This window comes from Neoarius graeffei, chromosome 8 (assembly GCF_027579695.1).
Source record: "Neoarius graeffei isolate fNeoGra1 chromosome 8, fNeoGra1.pri, whole genome shotgun sequence".
In the NCBI taxonomy this organism is placed as follows: domain Eukaryota; kingdom Metazoa; phylum Chordata; class Actinopteri; order Siluriformes; family Ariidae; genus Neoarius; species Neoarius graeffei.
Window position 1 is genome coordinate 24,713,511 of NC_083576.1, and position 17,374 is coordinate 24,730,884.

General features: G+C 38.5%; 1 protein-coding gene across 2 annotated transcripts in view; it reads right to left on the reverse strand.

Annotated features, from left to right (window-relative positions):
• nlgn3a (neuroligin 3a) overlaps positions 1 to 17,374 on the reverse strand; it is a 424,008-nt gene that overhangs the window by 306,424 nt on the left and 100,210 nt on the right. Inside the window, exons 2-3 of one of the 2 annotated variants that reach the window (XM_060927490.1) lie at positions 2,849 to 3,516; positions 1,673 to 1,732 (exon numbers count right to left, since the gene is read on the reverse strand). In XM_060927490.1, coding sequence (XP_060783473.1) covers positions 1,673 to 1,732; positions 2,849 to 3,302 — 514 coding nt within the window. In that variant the 5' untranslated portion in view covers positions 3,303 to 3,516. The remainder of the gene's footprint in view (positions 1 to 1,672; positions 1,733 to 2,848; positions 3,517 to 17,374) is intronic. The other variant, XM_060927489.1, reaches the window with a different exon arrangement.

The window sequence follows — 17,374 nt, forward strand, 5'->3', positions numbered from 1 at the left end:
ATATCGCGTCCACATGGGCAAAGATCAGTAAAATATCAGGTCCATATGGCAACGCAACGCTTGCTGAAAACGATGCAATACACATGCCACACCTCTGGGGCGCTGTAAGACGGTCCCTTCGGAGACACCAGAACAATAGAAGAAGAAAGGACGCATGCGCATAAACTATTATGCACAAGACTTCATATTAGCCACAAAGTCAGAAAAATCTGTTCGTAAAATTACATTATAATGACCAAATACAATGAAAAGTATTTTTCCAGTCTCACCTGTGAAAGGTAATCCCATGTGATCTCGTTTGGACGGTAAACCTGTTGGTACAGTTAAACGCAGCACATGAATGAGGCATCTTTATTCTCCGCTTTGACCCATCCAATATGGCGGCGAGGATGACGTATGATTCTACACGGAAGGCGGCGTCTTTAATGGTCCGGAATAAATTGAATGCTACACGCTGATGGATTAATTTGTTCTTCTACGCCCTTTTTGAGGAATGTATTGTAGGACTTAAACCAACATCTGAAGAGGTGAGATCGCTCCTTTTTTTTCCCTATTTTTGCTGGCGGGATTGACTCTGCCCTAAGGGCTATTCTCTCTCTCTCTCTCTCTCTCTCTCTCTCTCTTTGCACCATTACACAATAAATATTCACAGTGAAAATATTTTGTAAGCGCGTTTCATGAACCAAGTTATAGGATTTGTTGACAACTCGCATCGAGTTTGTTACACTTCTACCCGGCGTGAAGCACTCACAGTCATGTGGTTGTGACGTCATCATAAACAAATCCGTTCTACTCATCCAGACGACTTCGCAACGGCAACGTTGCCAGAGCTTTCCACTCTGGAACCCGTTCTCAAAAGATTGCGTTTTGGGGCACCCAAAACGCCGGTGCCGTGTGGATGCCAGGCCGAAACGATAAACAATTGTATCGGATTCACCTGAATCCGTTGCCGTGTGGACAGGGCCTTAGTAGATCAGGGCATCATTGTAAAGAAGCATGATCGCATTGTCATGTAAGAGCCATTGTAAATATTGTGCAAACATCATCTACAAAATGACAAAACACACTTAGAGCACAAACTTTACATTTGGTTGAGCATGAAATAGTATTACATAATACAGTATATCTAAGTCAAAAACATATCTACTTCTAAATAAATTCTTGTTCAGTGTGTTTTAAGCTGATTTGGAATAGAACATCATTTAGTAATTTGACACAAAGACCCATTAATTAACACAGACTATGATGAGTATTATGGTTGGTTAGTACACTGACTTTTCCACAACAACTGAAATGCACAATACAAGGCTTCAGTATTCCGTACGTTATACTTTAATATTCTGAAACACATAAAATTACCATCAAGGAACTTGAAGCATCAAAATTCAACTGATTATTACTGCAACCTTGTGTAAATCAACAGAAATAGGTGAGAAACACCTATTAATTAACAAATATACACTCCAACTCACTGGAAGTCACTCTGCTTCTTGTTCATATATAACACCGTAAAACATACAGACATAATTCATCTGCACTCCAATTTCGATGCTGCCCATTCCAATTAGAGCTCTGACTCCGAGGATGATGGAGTTATGGCGCTGACTTTAGAGAGGACGTACCAGTCGCTCTCTTCTCTTTTTCGCTCCCCCATGGTGACTTGCTTACATACCTCCTTTTCTACATATTTTCTTGTTGGGTTTTCTGGCACATTCCTTGGATATTCTTTTGACTGTGAAATGAATAAAAGACTACAAAATAACAAAAGTCTCTGGAAGAAAATTGGGAGGACACATGCATCAAATTGTTTCAGACCACCATCTCCCTTCCTCCCGTCAATATCAACCACGAGAACAACGAAAAAGATGTTGAGAAAGTTCACTGGGGTATATTTTTAGGTACATATTCTAAAAATGGTGGAACAGATTTGCTGCAGGTTGGGACACAGGAAGCCTTGTTTCACATGCACTTCTATATAAGACCCGTTACAACCATAAAGTCAACTGAGCCTTTCATTTTTGCATTAGTTTTATCATTGTATAACTGGAGTTATGTCAAAAAAATACTCGTGTTACGAAACAGAAAATATTGTTTTTGTAGATCTGACCAAAATGAATAAAAAAAGTGACATGTATTTAAGGTCCATTTCAATATACATATCTCATTTTGACAAGTTCCTTAATTTAGGAAATGGACATGGAAGTTTTACATGTGGAATTTTAATATGTGCAAAAGAACAATTGTTCTGACAGATTTTCATGTTAATCAAGGTGTTTAACATCTTGAGCTTGGCCATGGTATCCAGGTGCCACTTTTGTGTTTTAATATTGCATATTTTAAAAGAGGGCATAAATAGAGCATATAGGCAACAGAAAAAGGGGAAATGATAGTAATGGGTCTTACATGGCTAGGACTGATGCTACAGGCCTCTTGTGTTCCTGCATCTTTTAGCAACCCTACAAAGGATCAATGTACAGCAAGAAGGTCGATTTCTAATCTCTAATCCCCCAGAACAGTCAAGACAGTGAGGAGAGGGAGGTGCACCAAGATCATTAATTCCAATCTTTATATCTGATTATAATCTGAGCTTTTTTTTCCCTTTTTTTTAATCATGATTGATTATGTGCTTTGGTTTTATCTTGAAAGATACAAAAGAGGAACCCATTAACAGTGGCATGGAAGGGAAAAGCTGATGAAATGACATCATGGGAGATCAAGTCAAGATGTAGTAACACGGTGGACAGACAAAGCATGCGCCAAACAATTCATGCTTCAAACACAATACAGAGGGTGACAAAGAAGGAAAGAAGTGAAAAGAATTCTTTTCCTGTATACCCAACACACTCACCATCTTCGGTTGGCACATATATGTTGAGGTACAAACAATCCTCATTTTGCTCCTGTATATACGTGGCAACTATATCCAAGTTAAATGTGAACCAGATGGGCATCATGATCTCAGGCACGGCATTGTGGATGTTTTGTGGGCATACGGGCGCAAAGTGTGTGGCATTCTTAATGCCTGACCATGACGAGGGTGGTTCAGGGGGCAGGAACCGCTTCTCAGCCACAGGTGGTGCAGCGTAAGGCACGCCCAAGTATTGGTCCACAGGGCCCAGGATCTCACTGGGAAGTGGAACGCGCATACCGCGTAGCTTCCCATAATGTGTGTTCACTGTGGGGTAGTAGCTCTGTGCCCGTGCCAATGCCAAAACTGAGCAAAATAACCATATCCATGGCCTGGTGGCATGGGATCCAGGCCAGACCACTGAAAGCTGATTCCTCTGCGTTGTTGGCCACATGGTCTGTGAGAACACAAAGATGTCGAAAAACACTTTCCCTCAGCACGTGCCTCCGTCCTTCAGGCCCTCAACTCGTATTCTTGTCATCAGCCACAAGGGAGGGGCTACGTGGCATAAAAAATGTATTTAAAAAAAAGCCACAACACACGTTCTTTATTCCTGTTCAGAACTGGGTGTTTATTTGCTGTCTAGTTTTCTTGTTAAATCTTCTGTCCTGCATGTGGAAAAAAGAGGAAAAGAATTAATGATAACTGTGAGAAAGCTAAGTACTCCCGTTTGTATTTTTCTTCCTTTATGACATTGTCTCTTTTTATGAACTTGGCATGTGATTTGTGGTGTCTCTATAAACCTGTGGTCTAATACTGCCAATCCAGAGATGGCGTACCTGATGATTAGGGTTTACTGCAATACCACAATTTGTATTTCTATCTGTTTAGTGCTCCAAATATCTAGGTGTACCTGTCTATTGGACTTTAAAACCAAAGTGGTTGTGGCCTAATTCAGAGGTTTTTTTTGGTTGTGTTTGTGGGATCCCAGTCCCAGTGCACATCTCTAGAATCAACCCTGTGCTCTGTGAACCTTTCTAATAAAAAAGGAATAGTGTGCTACACACACACACACACACACACACACACACACACACACACACACATATGAGGATATTACACAGTGGCGTGAAGATTTGAAGTTTATTTTTGAGTAATGAACATATTTCACAAGTGAGTGAAGCGAACACAAGATAAACTTCAGATCTTTGTGCCACCATGTAATGCTCTTTTTATTAGCTCATCCAGTGAGCTTATGCAATCACATATCATCCGTTGTCTGTCTGTCCTCGTCGTCCATCCACAATTTACAAAAATCGCTACTCAATTTTTGCTACTCAAAGTTGTCAAGATGGTGGTGCCACCTGTCATATTTACGATTTTATGGGTGTCTTGGCCAGTATGAGCTACAGCCTCACTGAGGCTATTTTTATACACACACATTCACAAAAAAATACGCACGTTAATCAAAAGAATTTTAAACTTTGAACCAGTTCACCATTTTGACTATGTGTCTCAAGTCAGCAGGAAAACATTGGAAGTGATGTCATCGATATCCTCACAAGTGAAGATATTGGAAAATATGTTACCCAGGTCCGGGATGTATTTTGTATGAAAAATATGAGTTTTTCAATATGAGAAGATAAACTTTATATCTTCAAGCCAACATATAATTTTCTTCTTATTATATTCACAAAAAACTATGTAAGTTAATCAAAATAATTTATTGATATCCTCATAAGTGAAGAAATTAGAAAATATGTCAGTCGATGTCCCAGATATAGTTTGTATGAAAAATACAAGTGGTGTATTTCTCAGTAAAACATTCGTGTCATTTTACACACACACACACACACACACACACACACACACACACACACACACCATATATAGACCATGCACCAGTGGGAAAAGGTGCTTTCCTTTTATCAGTCAACATCAGCGAATAAAGGTCCCACCTCCGTCATTACCACACCTGAACCTTATAGATGAAGACGTGTGAAATAACATTTGCAGCCAAAGCTCTCTGGGCCTTTCTGGAAAGATCACATTTGCAAATGCTATAGGGGCACTGTGCACTGTAAATGCTAATCAGTGTCGGAGTCAAAGGAGTCCCTTGCAGAGTGAAACTGTGCGCCACACAGTACTGATCAATTTTCAGTTCTTAAAGCATAAGACCTTCAGCTATTGCTCTATGGGCCTGAAATGAAAAACAGAAAAAAGGCAGAGTTCTGTGGCTGGATATTGCATCACTAACCAACAGTATAAATGATTTATAATGTATTGGCACCCCATCAAAGGTATACCGACCACCTGAGAGAAACAATATGAATGTTTCCTCGAGGTACAATTATCAACCAAGTCACACTTCTCTCTTGCTCAAAACCTTCTTATGTATTTCTGAACCTCATGCATATGAACCTCATCGAAACACCCTCAATGAAATAGCTGATGAGGAAATGTGAGACCTAGAGGGAGGGAGTCCACTTGAGCACAGGAAACACAGCTTGTTTTGGACATTAAACCCTGTCCAATATGCTGTAAACATAATGCATTTTCCCCTAATGTCATGGTGTATTACTTTCAGTGAACTGAGAGATACCTGGAAAGAAAGAATTGATTGCTTTTGGTTCCTCTGACTGAAGCCCCACATGAGTTATAAATTATTTTGAAGATCAGTGTAACTGGCAAATTCATTCTAACTAAGCTTCCATTTAATTTAGGATATTACCTGCTGACATTTTAAAATTGAGGCTATGATGAGCAATGCGGTGTCAAATGGTAGCTTATGTCAAATACAATAGCATTATTCATTTCATATCAGGTCTCAAATAGAAGCATGTTAAAAGTTGTGTATAGCCAGTACCTGTCTAATCACTGCAAAATATTATAGGATGTGTAAATGACTTTGCAGCTGTGTTGTATTTACTATGATGAATTAAGCAATTGAATTGGAGAGCGACTCAAACTCTGGTGTTGCACTCAGTATTAATCTGCAAAAATGGAGCCCATCATTCTATAAAGATGCTGCAGGATGAAATGCACAGCCTGCGCTCACCAGAATCAACTATAACACCCATGTGGTAAAGTCACATGACTGGAAGTGATTCTGAGCACCTGCTGAATTCCCGGCAAGGAAAGATTTCTCCAATCAGTTTTCTCAGAAAGTACTGAACGTCTTTCTGCTTGGCCTTGAGGCTAGTTGTAAATACAGACCACAGACACCACACTCAGGCTGAGAGGGGTTATTAGTGGTCATGAGTGCCTGCATGTACATGCCATTATGTTTTCTCTTTCTTCGTCTCTCTCCCTCTCAGACCTGCCACTCATCCCCACTGTGGAACCTCATCTCATCTCATCTCATCATCTCTAGCCGCTTTATCCTGTTCTACAGGGTTGCAGGCAAGCTGGAGCCTATCCCAGCTGACTACGGGCGAAAGGCGGGGTACACCCTGGACAAGTCGCCAGGTCATCACAGGGCTGACACATAGACACAGACAACCATTCACACTCACATTCACACCTACAGTCAATTTAGAGTCACCAGTTAACCTAACCTGCATGTCTTTGGACTGTGGGGGAAACCGGAGCACCCGGAGGAAACCCACGCGGACACGGGGAAAACATGCAAACTCTGCACAGAAAGGCCCTCGCCGGCCACGGGGCTCGAACCCGGACCTTCTTGCTGTGAGGCGACAGCGCTAACCACTACACCACCGTGCCGCCACTGTGGAACCTCCATGTCTAAAATATACAACAGCTTTAAAAAAAAAAAAACAACAACAACAACCCCTGACTATGTTTTATGATACCATTCAAGGAATAAATCTATGCTACCATACATTAGATGCAAGCTTAGCATCTCCAGCCACTAGGAGAGGTTTAAGATTCCTGTAAGTACGTAAGTAAGTAAGTAAATAAAAAATAAATAAATAAGCTTTTAAAGTGGTCCTGGTGAATTCACAACCAAATCACCATTGTTAAGTAAACACCTGCTGTGTACATTTGAAAACAATGTCTCTATACTGTTCCCCAATATACACTGTAAAGTGTTAAAGCCAGTGATTTTTGGCTAGGGCTGTTGCAGAGCACTTTCATTTGCAGGGCACAGACACACAGGAATATAACCAAACTCTCCAGCACATAATGTGTAGCAGTGCTTGTAAATACAGACCACAGACACAAACACTGCTCATTCCACTAGTTTTGTATTTTCTTCCTATTTTAAAGGCAGGAAAATTGTGCCATTTTGAAGAAAGCCACATTGACAAATGGCTTTCAGTGCATTGGCTCTTTGTTGGCTTTAAAAGAAATTGCTATGTATTATTGTTAACCAAAGGTTATAAAAAGATAAAAGTGGTAAGTCTGAAGAAAACCACTTTACCAAAGAGACTCGAGTCCATTTCCTGGCCAATTACAGCTTTGAAAGCTTATTTCACTTGTTATATTTCTTTGTATCTTCATTATGTGTATCTGTTTCTTTAATTACACACTTTTGTACCTTGATTTATGTCCTGTAGTACTGTTTAATAATCATTTTATTTTAAATAATGCATCAATGTTCAATGTTAATGTTCATGTAGTTTTTGCACAACAAAACATACACTCAGGTGTATTAGAGGTATTAGTTTGCCCAAGGACTTTTTTTTTTTGTAAGTTAAAAAGTAATTATGGACTCTGAAAAAAGTAGGTTGAACATTGCTGTGAGCACTTCAGTAACACCTATTAATCATAACTCAGATTCTGGCTGGCAGCAAAATGGCACACTGCACATAGTGTGATAGAGAACAGAAAGAACTGAGTTGGTGGAAAGCCAGCTAAAAGCTTGAGCGCCCAAACGATCTGCACAAAGAAAGTGTCAGTGTTTTCAAAGACTTCCAAAAAATGTATTCGAGATTTGCTTTTTCCCCCCACTTTGAGGAGAGCAGTAATCAACAATGACCCCTGTGCTCAAAGTGTCACAGTCTTCAGTACCTGCCTGCTGTGAAAAAAATTAAGCTTTTAATCAAAGAAACTGACATGTTATGCAAATAAAAAACATTTGTGAAATATCAAAATATATTTGCACATTACAAATAATTCTGATAGGATAAACAAGAGTTACTGCATTGCTTAATTTTTAAACAATATCAAGGGCAAGTCCAGGTCCTGTTTCAACTCCAACTCCACTGCCATTAAAATTCACTCCCAAAAGCCCCTTCTCAAAAAGTGTAAGGCAATGAAAGCCTCATGAAAGCTTCAACAGGCAGCACAAGTGTTTTCCTATACTGTGTATCACTCTGTCCAAAGAGCTCTAGCTACTGCAAAAATAATTCTATTCAATTCAACATTCAGTGCGTCATGTTGCTTCCATCTAATTTCTCAAGGACAGAAATGTGCATCATGAAAGTGGCTGTACAGTGGACCAGTGCAAGTTAAAGAATTATAAGATAAAAACAAACCTTATCCTTAAAGGTTAAGTAGGTCATTTTTAGAAGAATTTTTGTTATATTTCTTGAAATTCTCTGTATATTCCGACAGCAATGAATAAAAAAAATAATGTTCTGACAATAAAAAGGAAAAAAAAATATCTTTGGCACTCGCAGGGCTGGAAAAAGCCCATCCAATAATTTATTTTGGTTTGAATGAAATGATTGGATGATCTACCTGCCTGTCTACCTACCTACTTGCGAGCACTCTGTTCCTGCACTCATTGCATGTGACCAGAGTCTTTCACAAGGTAAGGCAGACATACTGTATGGCAGACATATTGCTAAAGCTAGCAAGCTAGTCAACAGCTGTGAGTACTAACAATACCCGTGTTTGTTGTTTACATCTGTTATGATAACATTAGGTGTTTTCTTATACCGTATGTGAATAACACATGAGGTAGCCCTGGAGGGAGGATATAAGGGAGGAGATCAGATTGTTTTTGGTTGGATACTTTCAAAATCTAGCTTACTCTAGCTGGTTTCTCAAAAATTACCTACCCATCCACTGTGCAGCCAAATGCATCTGGAATCATCAGACTATTCAAAGTTTTCAAACTGACAAACAGACAGATAGACAGAGAGACCAACTAACTAACTAAAAACAAAGCAAAAAAAGAAAAGAAATGTGATTTTCCCATCCTTCCATCTCTCTGCACAAAACCTATAGTCTAATTTGAGATAGGACCATATACTGGCAATGAAGAAGGATTAGACCAGTGCTCCTCTATCTGCATAAACACAAGCCTCAGTCTTTTAAGTGTATAATACTGAAGAAATATATCCATTTAATTTTAGCTTTTTATGTTAAATAAAAATGTTAACCCACTTGCAGTGCAATTTATAGTCTTGCTGCTCTGCAAGCTGTATGAATGCAAAACAGATGCTACTGTATAATTTAGCAATACAGCAGTGTAATTTTCTTTTAACACCAGTATCGCCAGTGTTGCTTTCCAACACATCATACAATCAAGTACTTATAATATAATGTTGGAATTTGTCAAGTTTTATTCACCAGAAATCATGCTTGTTTATATATTTATGCCTTTTGTAATATTCTGCTTCTCACATAATTTAATGCATCATGACCATGAACAAACCAGAATATTAGTTTACATAGATGAAGGTTAATGTACTCCTAAATGATCATTTTCCAGGAGAGAGACGATCAAAGCTGTTAAAAGTCAAATTAAAAACTTCAGTTGCGAACTACCTGTACTCCAGAGGGGAATGTCTGTTCACTGCGACGTTCATTTCACAGCTTCTAATACATTGGATGTCATATACCGTATTATTTCACTTTTATGATAATAGTCATCTAGGTTATCACAACACATTTAGAAACAGTGGTGTCATCTCAAGAAAATAAACATCATCGATCATAAAATGTCAGATTGGATTTCACAAAGTGAAGAAGCTCATTTTTAAATGGATTGGCAAGCTTAGATCTTTTTAATTAGATATTTCCTTGCTCCTCAACATTTTAATGCTAGTATTGATCTACAGTAGACCAGCTAGACAGCATGATAGTCCCTGCAACAGGATATTTAAAGAAGCTATTAAATCACTGAACATTACTCAGGGGACATTTTGAAAGGACCACAGGGGCCACAGAAGATTCTTCACTAAATAAGGTTTAAGAGTTATAAATATTAAAACATTTTATGTAGACATTTAATGTACTTAAAAAAAGAAAAGCAAAGGGATTCAACAGAATGTATGGAGGCCACATGAACAAGTCACACTTGCAGCAGTGGTATTGTAAGCTGTCACTGATTTAATCTTGGAATTTGCTTTAGCTTATAAGAATTATTTGATGACACTAAAACCTGAGTTTGCATATTTTCTCTCTAATACCAAACTTATGCAAAAATACACACACACACACACACACACACACACTGAAATGAATTACTCATTCTATAATTCATCGTAAAGCAAATTTTAACTATTCCTTTATAACTTACACTATGTTGCATTAACCAGTCCGAGGTCCCTTCTTCTTTTTTTGTGTGCCTGAGTTACACAAAATCTTAATTTCTTCATATTCAGTTGTGGTCAGAAGTTTACATACGAGTGACATGAATGTCATCGTGGATATGAATGTCATGGCAATATCTGAGGTTTCAGTAATTTCTTTGAACTGTTATTTTTCTGTGGCAGAATGATTGTACAGCATACATCTTTAATTAAAAAAATACTATAATTTGGTGCACAAGTTTTAATTTTCTTTGGGTTTTCTGAAATCAACACAGGGTCAAAATTATACACACAGGGTCAAAAATGTACATACGCTTACTTAGATTATTAATTCAGAGGTGCTGAAACTTCCAAAATGTCTCTCATCTTGCCAAGGCCGAGGTCTCTTAACTTCCTGTTAGTGATCATGATTGACTACAGCTGGTAGCTTCTCTGTGCCTTCATAAAAAGAGTTTGTTTACAGCACTCATTGGATTGACCAACACACAGTAAAATGGAAAAGTCCAAGGAGCTCAGTGCAGATCTGAGAAAGAGGATCGCACATATACACAACTCTGGAATGTCTCTTAGAGCCATTTGTAAACAACTGCAAATTCCAAGATCAGTTCAAACAATTGTATCCAAGTTATTGTGAGGTGTAGTCACTTTGCCAAGCCACTTTGCTTCAAGAAAACCCAAACTGCCACCCTCAACTGAAAGGAAATTGGTTTGGATGGTCAGGAACACCCTGGGAACCACCATGGCACAGCCCTGCCATGAACTGGAAGCTGATGGATCACTGTCTACAGTTCAGATCACCATGGACTAAGAGGCTGCTGTCCAAGAAATAACCCCCTGCTCCAAAATTGACACCTTCAAGCTTAACTAAAGTTTGAATCTGACCACACGGACAAAGAAAAAGCCTTCTGGAGGATAGCTGTATGGTCAGATGAGACAAAGATTGAGTTATTTGGCCACAATGACCACAATGTACAGAGGAACACCTGTACCAGCTGGTGGTGGTAGCAGCATCATGCTCTGGAGCTGTTTTGCTGCCAGTGGAACTGGTTCATTGCACAAAGTGGATAGAATAATGAAGAAGGAGGACTACCTCAGAATTCTTCAGCATAAACCATCAAAAACTTGAACATGACTTGGGACTTGGGAGATACAACAGGACAATGAACCTAAACATGCATCAGAGCTGGTTGTGGAGGATAAAGCAGGCTAACATTAAGTTTAAAACAAGTTCTGACTACAACCCTATTGAAAATATATGAACCATGCTTATACCGGTAAGTCGAGTCCATGCCAAGAAAAAAAAAATTATTGAACTCAACCAATTCTACCATGAAGAGTCATGGAATATCCAACCAGAATTCTTCCAGAAGCGTGTTCATGGTAAACAAAAATGTTTGGTCAAGGTGAATCTTGCGAAGAGACATTTTACCCAAATATTAGGTGTGCTGTATGTATAATTTTGACCCTGTATGTATAATTTTGATTCTGTGTTAATTTCAGAAAACCCAAAGAAAATTAAAACTTGTGCACCGAATTCTAGTATTCCTTTTTAATTAAAGATGCATGCTGTACACTCTGCCACAGAAAAAGAACAGTTCAAAGAAATTACTGAAAGCCCAAATATTGCCATGACATTCATATCCAAGATGATATTCATGTCACTGTACAGTATGTAAGCTTCTGACCACAACTGTAAGAAAATGTCTGTAATAGCCATGAATGTTTCAGTGGGTGTGGAAGCTCTGACTGTGAAAATGCAGAAGCTCAAACCATTTACAAAATAGAAAAATGTTTTATCTGATGGGTTGCAAACTATGCGTAGGCCGTCATTTTGATCAATTAAACATACAGTGGTGCTTGAAAATTTGTGAACCCTTTAGAATTTTCTATATTTCTGCATAAATATGACCTAAAACATCATCAGATTTTCACACAAGACCCCAGGAGTGGTCGACCAACAAAGATCACTCCAAGAGCAAGGCTTGTAATAGTCAGTGAGGTCACAAAGGACCCCAGGGTAACTTCTAAGCAACTGAAGGCCTCTGTCACATCGGCTGATGTTAATGTTCATGAGTCCACCATCAGGAGAACACTGAACAACAATGGTGTGCATGGCAGGGTTGCAAGGAGAAAGCCACTGCTCTCCAAAAAGAACATTGTTGTTCGTCTGCAGTTTGCTAAAGATCACAGGACAAGCCAGAAGGCTATTGGAAAAATGTTTTGTGGACGGATGAGACCAAATTAGAACTTTTTGGTTTAAATGAGAAACATTATGTTTGAAGAAAGCAAAACACTGCATTCCAACATAAGAACCTTATCCCATCTGTGAAACATGGTGGTGGTATTACCATGGTTTGAGCCTTTTTTTTGCATCCGGGCCAGGACGGCTTGCCATCATTGACGGAATAGTGAATTCTGAATGATACCAGTGAATTCTAAAGGAAAATGTCAGAGCATCTGTCCATGAATGGAATCTCAATAGAAGGTGGGTCATGCAGCAAGACAACGACTCTAAGCACACAAATCGTTCTACCAAAGAATGGTTAAAGAAGAATAAAGTTAGTATTTTGGAATAGCCAAGTCAAAGTCCTGACCTTAATTCAATCGAAATGTTGTGGAAGGACCTGAAGCGAGCAGATCATGTGAAGAAACCTACCAACATCCCAGAGATGAAGCTGTTCTGTATGGAGGAATGGGCTAAAATTCCTCCAAGCTGGTATGCCGGACTGATCAACAGTTACCGGAAATGTTTAGTTCCAGTTATTGCTGCAAAAGGGGGTCACACCAGATACTGAAAGTAAAGGTTCACATACTTTTGCCACTCACAAATATGTAATATTGGATCATTTTCCTCAATAAATGAATGACCAAGTATAATATTTTTGTCTCATTTGTTTAACTGGGTTCTCTTTATCTACTTTTAGGACTTGTGTGAAAATCTGATGACATTTTAGGTCATATTTATGCAGAAATATAAAAAATTCTAAAGGGTTCACAAACTTTAAAGCACCACTGTATCTTAGTCAGTTTTATTATGCAGGTCAATGTACTACTAAACTCTCCTGACCCCCCATGCTTCCCTTTGTCCCTTTGCCCCTCCCACGTCAGCGAGGCTGATCAGGCAATTCTCACAGCACTGAACTGGTATCACATACTGTGGATATAAAAAGTGTACACATCCCATTAAAATGATAGGTTTTTCTGATGTAAAAAACTGAGACCATGATAAACAATTTCAAAACTTTTCCCACCTTTAATGTGACCTATAACCTGTACAATTCAATTGAAAAACAAGCAAATCTGTTAGGGGGAAAAACATTTAAAAAAAAAAAAACGTACAATAAGCTGGTTGCATAAGTGTGCACACCCTTAAACTCACACTTTATTGAAGCACCTTTTGATTTAATTACAGCATTCAGTCTTTTTGGGTACACACTTGCCATCAAATAAAATGACTCTGATTAACCCCAAATAAAGTTCAGACATTTACTCAGTTGCATCCTCCAGCAAAAGCCATGGTTCGCAGAGAGTTTACAAAGCATCAAAGGGATCTCATTGTTGAAAGGTATCAGCCAGGAGAAGGGTACAAAAAAATTTCCATGGCATTAGATATACCATGGAGCACAGTGAGGACAGTCATCAAGAAGTGGAGAAAATATGGGACAACAGTGACATTACCGAGAACTGGACATCCCTCCAAAATTGATGAAAAAAGACGAAAACTGGTCAGGGAGGCTGCCAAGAGGCCTACAGCAACACTGAAGGAGCTGGAGGAATTTCTGGCAACTACTGGTTGTGTACTACATGTGACAACAATCTCCTGTATTCTCCATATGTCTGGACTATGAGGTAGGGTCAAAGAAAAACATCCAGACCCAGTTAAATTTTGCAAAAAAATACATAAACTCTCCCAAAAGCATGTGGGAAAATGTGTTATGGTCTGATGAAACCAAGGTTGAACTTTTGGCTACAATTCCAAAAGGTATGTTTGGTGCAAAAACAACACTGCACATCATTAAAAGAACACCATACCCACGGTGAAGCATGGTGGTGGCAGCATCATGTTTTTTTTTTTTTTTTTTTCTTCAGCTGGAACAGGGCTTTAGGGCAGAGGAAATTATTATCAGTTCTAAATACCAGTCAATTTTGGCCCAAAACCTTCAGGTGTCTGCAAGAAAGCTGAAGATGAAGAGCAATTTCATCTTTCAGCATGACAATGACCCCGAAAAAGTTTTGGAATGGCTCAGCCAGAGCCCAGACCTAAATCCAATTGAAAACCTGTGGGGTGACCTGAAGAAGGCTGTGAACAAGAGATTCCCTCACAATCTGACAGATTTGGAGCGCTTTTGCAAGGAAGAGGGAGCAAATATTGCCAAGTCTAGATGTGGCAGGCTGATAGACTCCTACCCAAAAAGACTGAATGCTGTAATTAAATCAAAAGGTACTTCAAGAAAGTATTAGTTTAAGGGTGTGCACACTTATGTAACCAGCTTATTGTACTTTTTTTTAATGTTTTCCCCCAAACAGATTTGTTTGTTTTTCAGATGAATTGTACAGGTTATAGGTCACATTAAAGGTGGGAAAAGTTTTGAAATTATTTATCGTGGTCTAATTTTTTATTTTTTTTACAGCAGAAAAACCTATCATTTTAAAAGGGTGTGTACACTTTTTATATCCACTGTACATTAAAAGAGAGAGAGAGAGAGAGCGAGAGAGAGAGAGATTGGTGCATCCATGAGAAATACTATACATTCGATACATAATTAAGGTGATATAATGAGGCTGGTTTTTCGTTTCACAGCTTTCCCAGATTCTTCCTCTTAATTAATGAGGTCACCAGCTCCTGCCCTTGCTCTATAATAGAAGTGAAAACTACTATCTGCTGAATGTGTTGTTGGAGCTCCTCTGGGACATACTATACCCTTGGCCCAAATAAGCATAGTATTCTCTAGCAAATAAGCTGAAAGACATTCATTAAATGGTAGACTGGAAATTTACAACTAATTAAACATAATTTGGAAAGAAAAATACCACCTATGGCACTTGCCATACTAAAACCACAGTATTCTGATAGTTCTGTGCAGATCAACTTTTGTACAGTGGTGCTTGAAAGTTTGTGAACCCTTTAGAATTTTCTATATTTCTGCATAAATATAACCTAAAACATCATCAGATTTCCACACAAGTCCTAAAAGTAGATAAAGAGAACCCAGTTAAACAAATGAGACAAAAAAATATTATACTTGGTCATTTATTTATGGAGGAAAATTATCAGTATTACATATTTGTGAGTGGCAAAAGTATGTGAATCTTTGCTTTCTGTATCTGGTGTGACCCCCTTGTGCAGCAATAACTGCAACTAAATGTTTCCAGTAACTGTTAATCAGTCCTGCACACTGGCTTGGAAGAATTTTAGCCCATTCCTCTGTACAGAACAGCGTCAACTCTGGGATGTTGGTGGGTTTCCTCACATGAACTGCTCGCTTCAGGTCCTTCCACAACATTTCGATTGGATTAAGGTCAGGACTTTGACTTGGCCATTCCAAAACATTAACTTTATTCTTCTTTAACTAGAATGACTTGGGTCGTTGTCTTGCTGCATGACCCACCTTCTCTTGAGATTCAGTTCATGGACAGATGTCCTGACATTTTCCTTTAAAATTCGCTGGTATAATTCAGAATTCATTGCTCCATCAGTGATGGCAAACCGTCCTCTCCCAGATGCAGCAAAACAGGCCCAAACCATGATACTACCACCACCATGTTTCACAGATGGGATAAGGTTCTTATGCTGGAATGCAGTGTTTTCCTTTCTCCAAACATAACGCTTTTCATTTAAACCAAAAAGTTCTATTTTGGTCTCATCCGTCCACAAAAATTTTTCCAATAGCCTTCTGGCTTGTCCCGTGATCTTTAGCAAACTGCAGGCGAACAACAATGTTCTTTTTGGAGAGCAGTGGCTTTCTCCTTGCAACCCTGCCATGCACACTTGACTGATTGTCATCCCATTGATTGAAAACACCTGACTCTAATTTCACCTTCAAATTAACTGCTAATTCTAGAGGTTCACATACTTTTGCCACTCACAGATATGTAATATTGGATCATTTTCCTCAATAAATAAATAACCAAGTATAATATTTTTGTCTCATTTGTTTAACTGGGTTCTCTTTATCTACTTTTAGGACTTGTGTGAAAATTTGATGATGTTTTAGGTCATATTTATGCAGAAATATAGAAAATTCTAAAGGGTTCGCAAACTTTCAAGCACCACTGTATAATACCATAATATACATCAAATATAAAGAGTCTCGGTACTAGGGTGGTAACCAAATGAATGCATTACTCATAACGAACAGTTAATGTAATTCTAAAACATATATAAATACAGATACAAATAGGAGGTGCACTATTCAGGTGTTTTATAGTTGTAGGGTTCACATTTTATTGAAAAAAAAGAAACATGACACCCCTACATGGTACCAAAGGAGAAGCTGGTTTAACTGTTTTAGAGCCTCAGAGTTTGTATTGTGTTGAATACATCTAATCACATAGGCTTTCATGTCACTGTTTTGGACACAGCTGATTGTATATTTTTTCATAGACTTACAGGCATTTTGTTTGAAAAGCTTATGCTTCCAGAGTGTTTCACTTGTGTATACTGTCTTCAGTATCACTTGTAGGTAGTAATATTCAACTTTGATGGTTTTTCTAAACTGCTTCATGGTCAATTGCTGACAGCAACTTGTTCTCTGATGTTGGGAACAAGAAACACTGTGTAACGTGGTATTCTGTAATGTTCCAACATGGCCCTTTGTTGATTTTATAACTTTGAGGGATAAAATACATTTAATGCTTTTCATAGAGCTGAATTAACATACTTTTTACCTCACAAGCTTTGTGGCAAAATACCCTCATACAGATGGCTGTATCTTTTGGGCTCTCTTTCAAATGATTTGTTTGTTTGCTTTGTCTATCTCCACCTCAGTATGGTTTTGTTTGGTCTGGCAGCATTATTATACAGAAAACATAAACCTTATTTTGCAGCCATTTGGTGACTGAAAGCAACATGACCTCA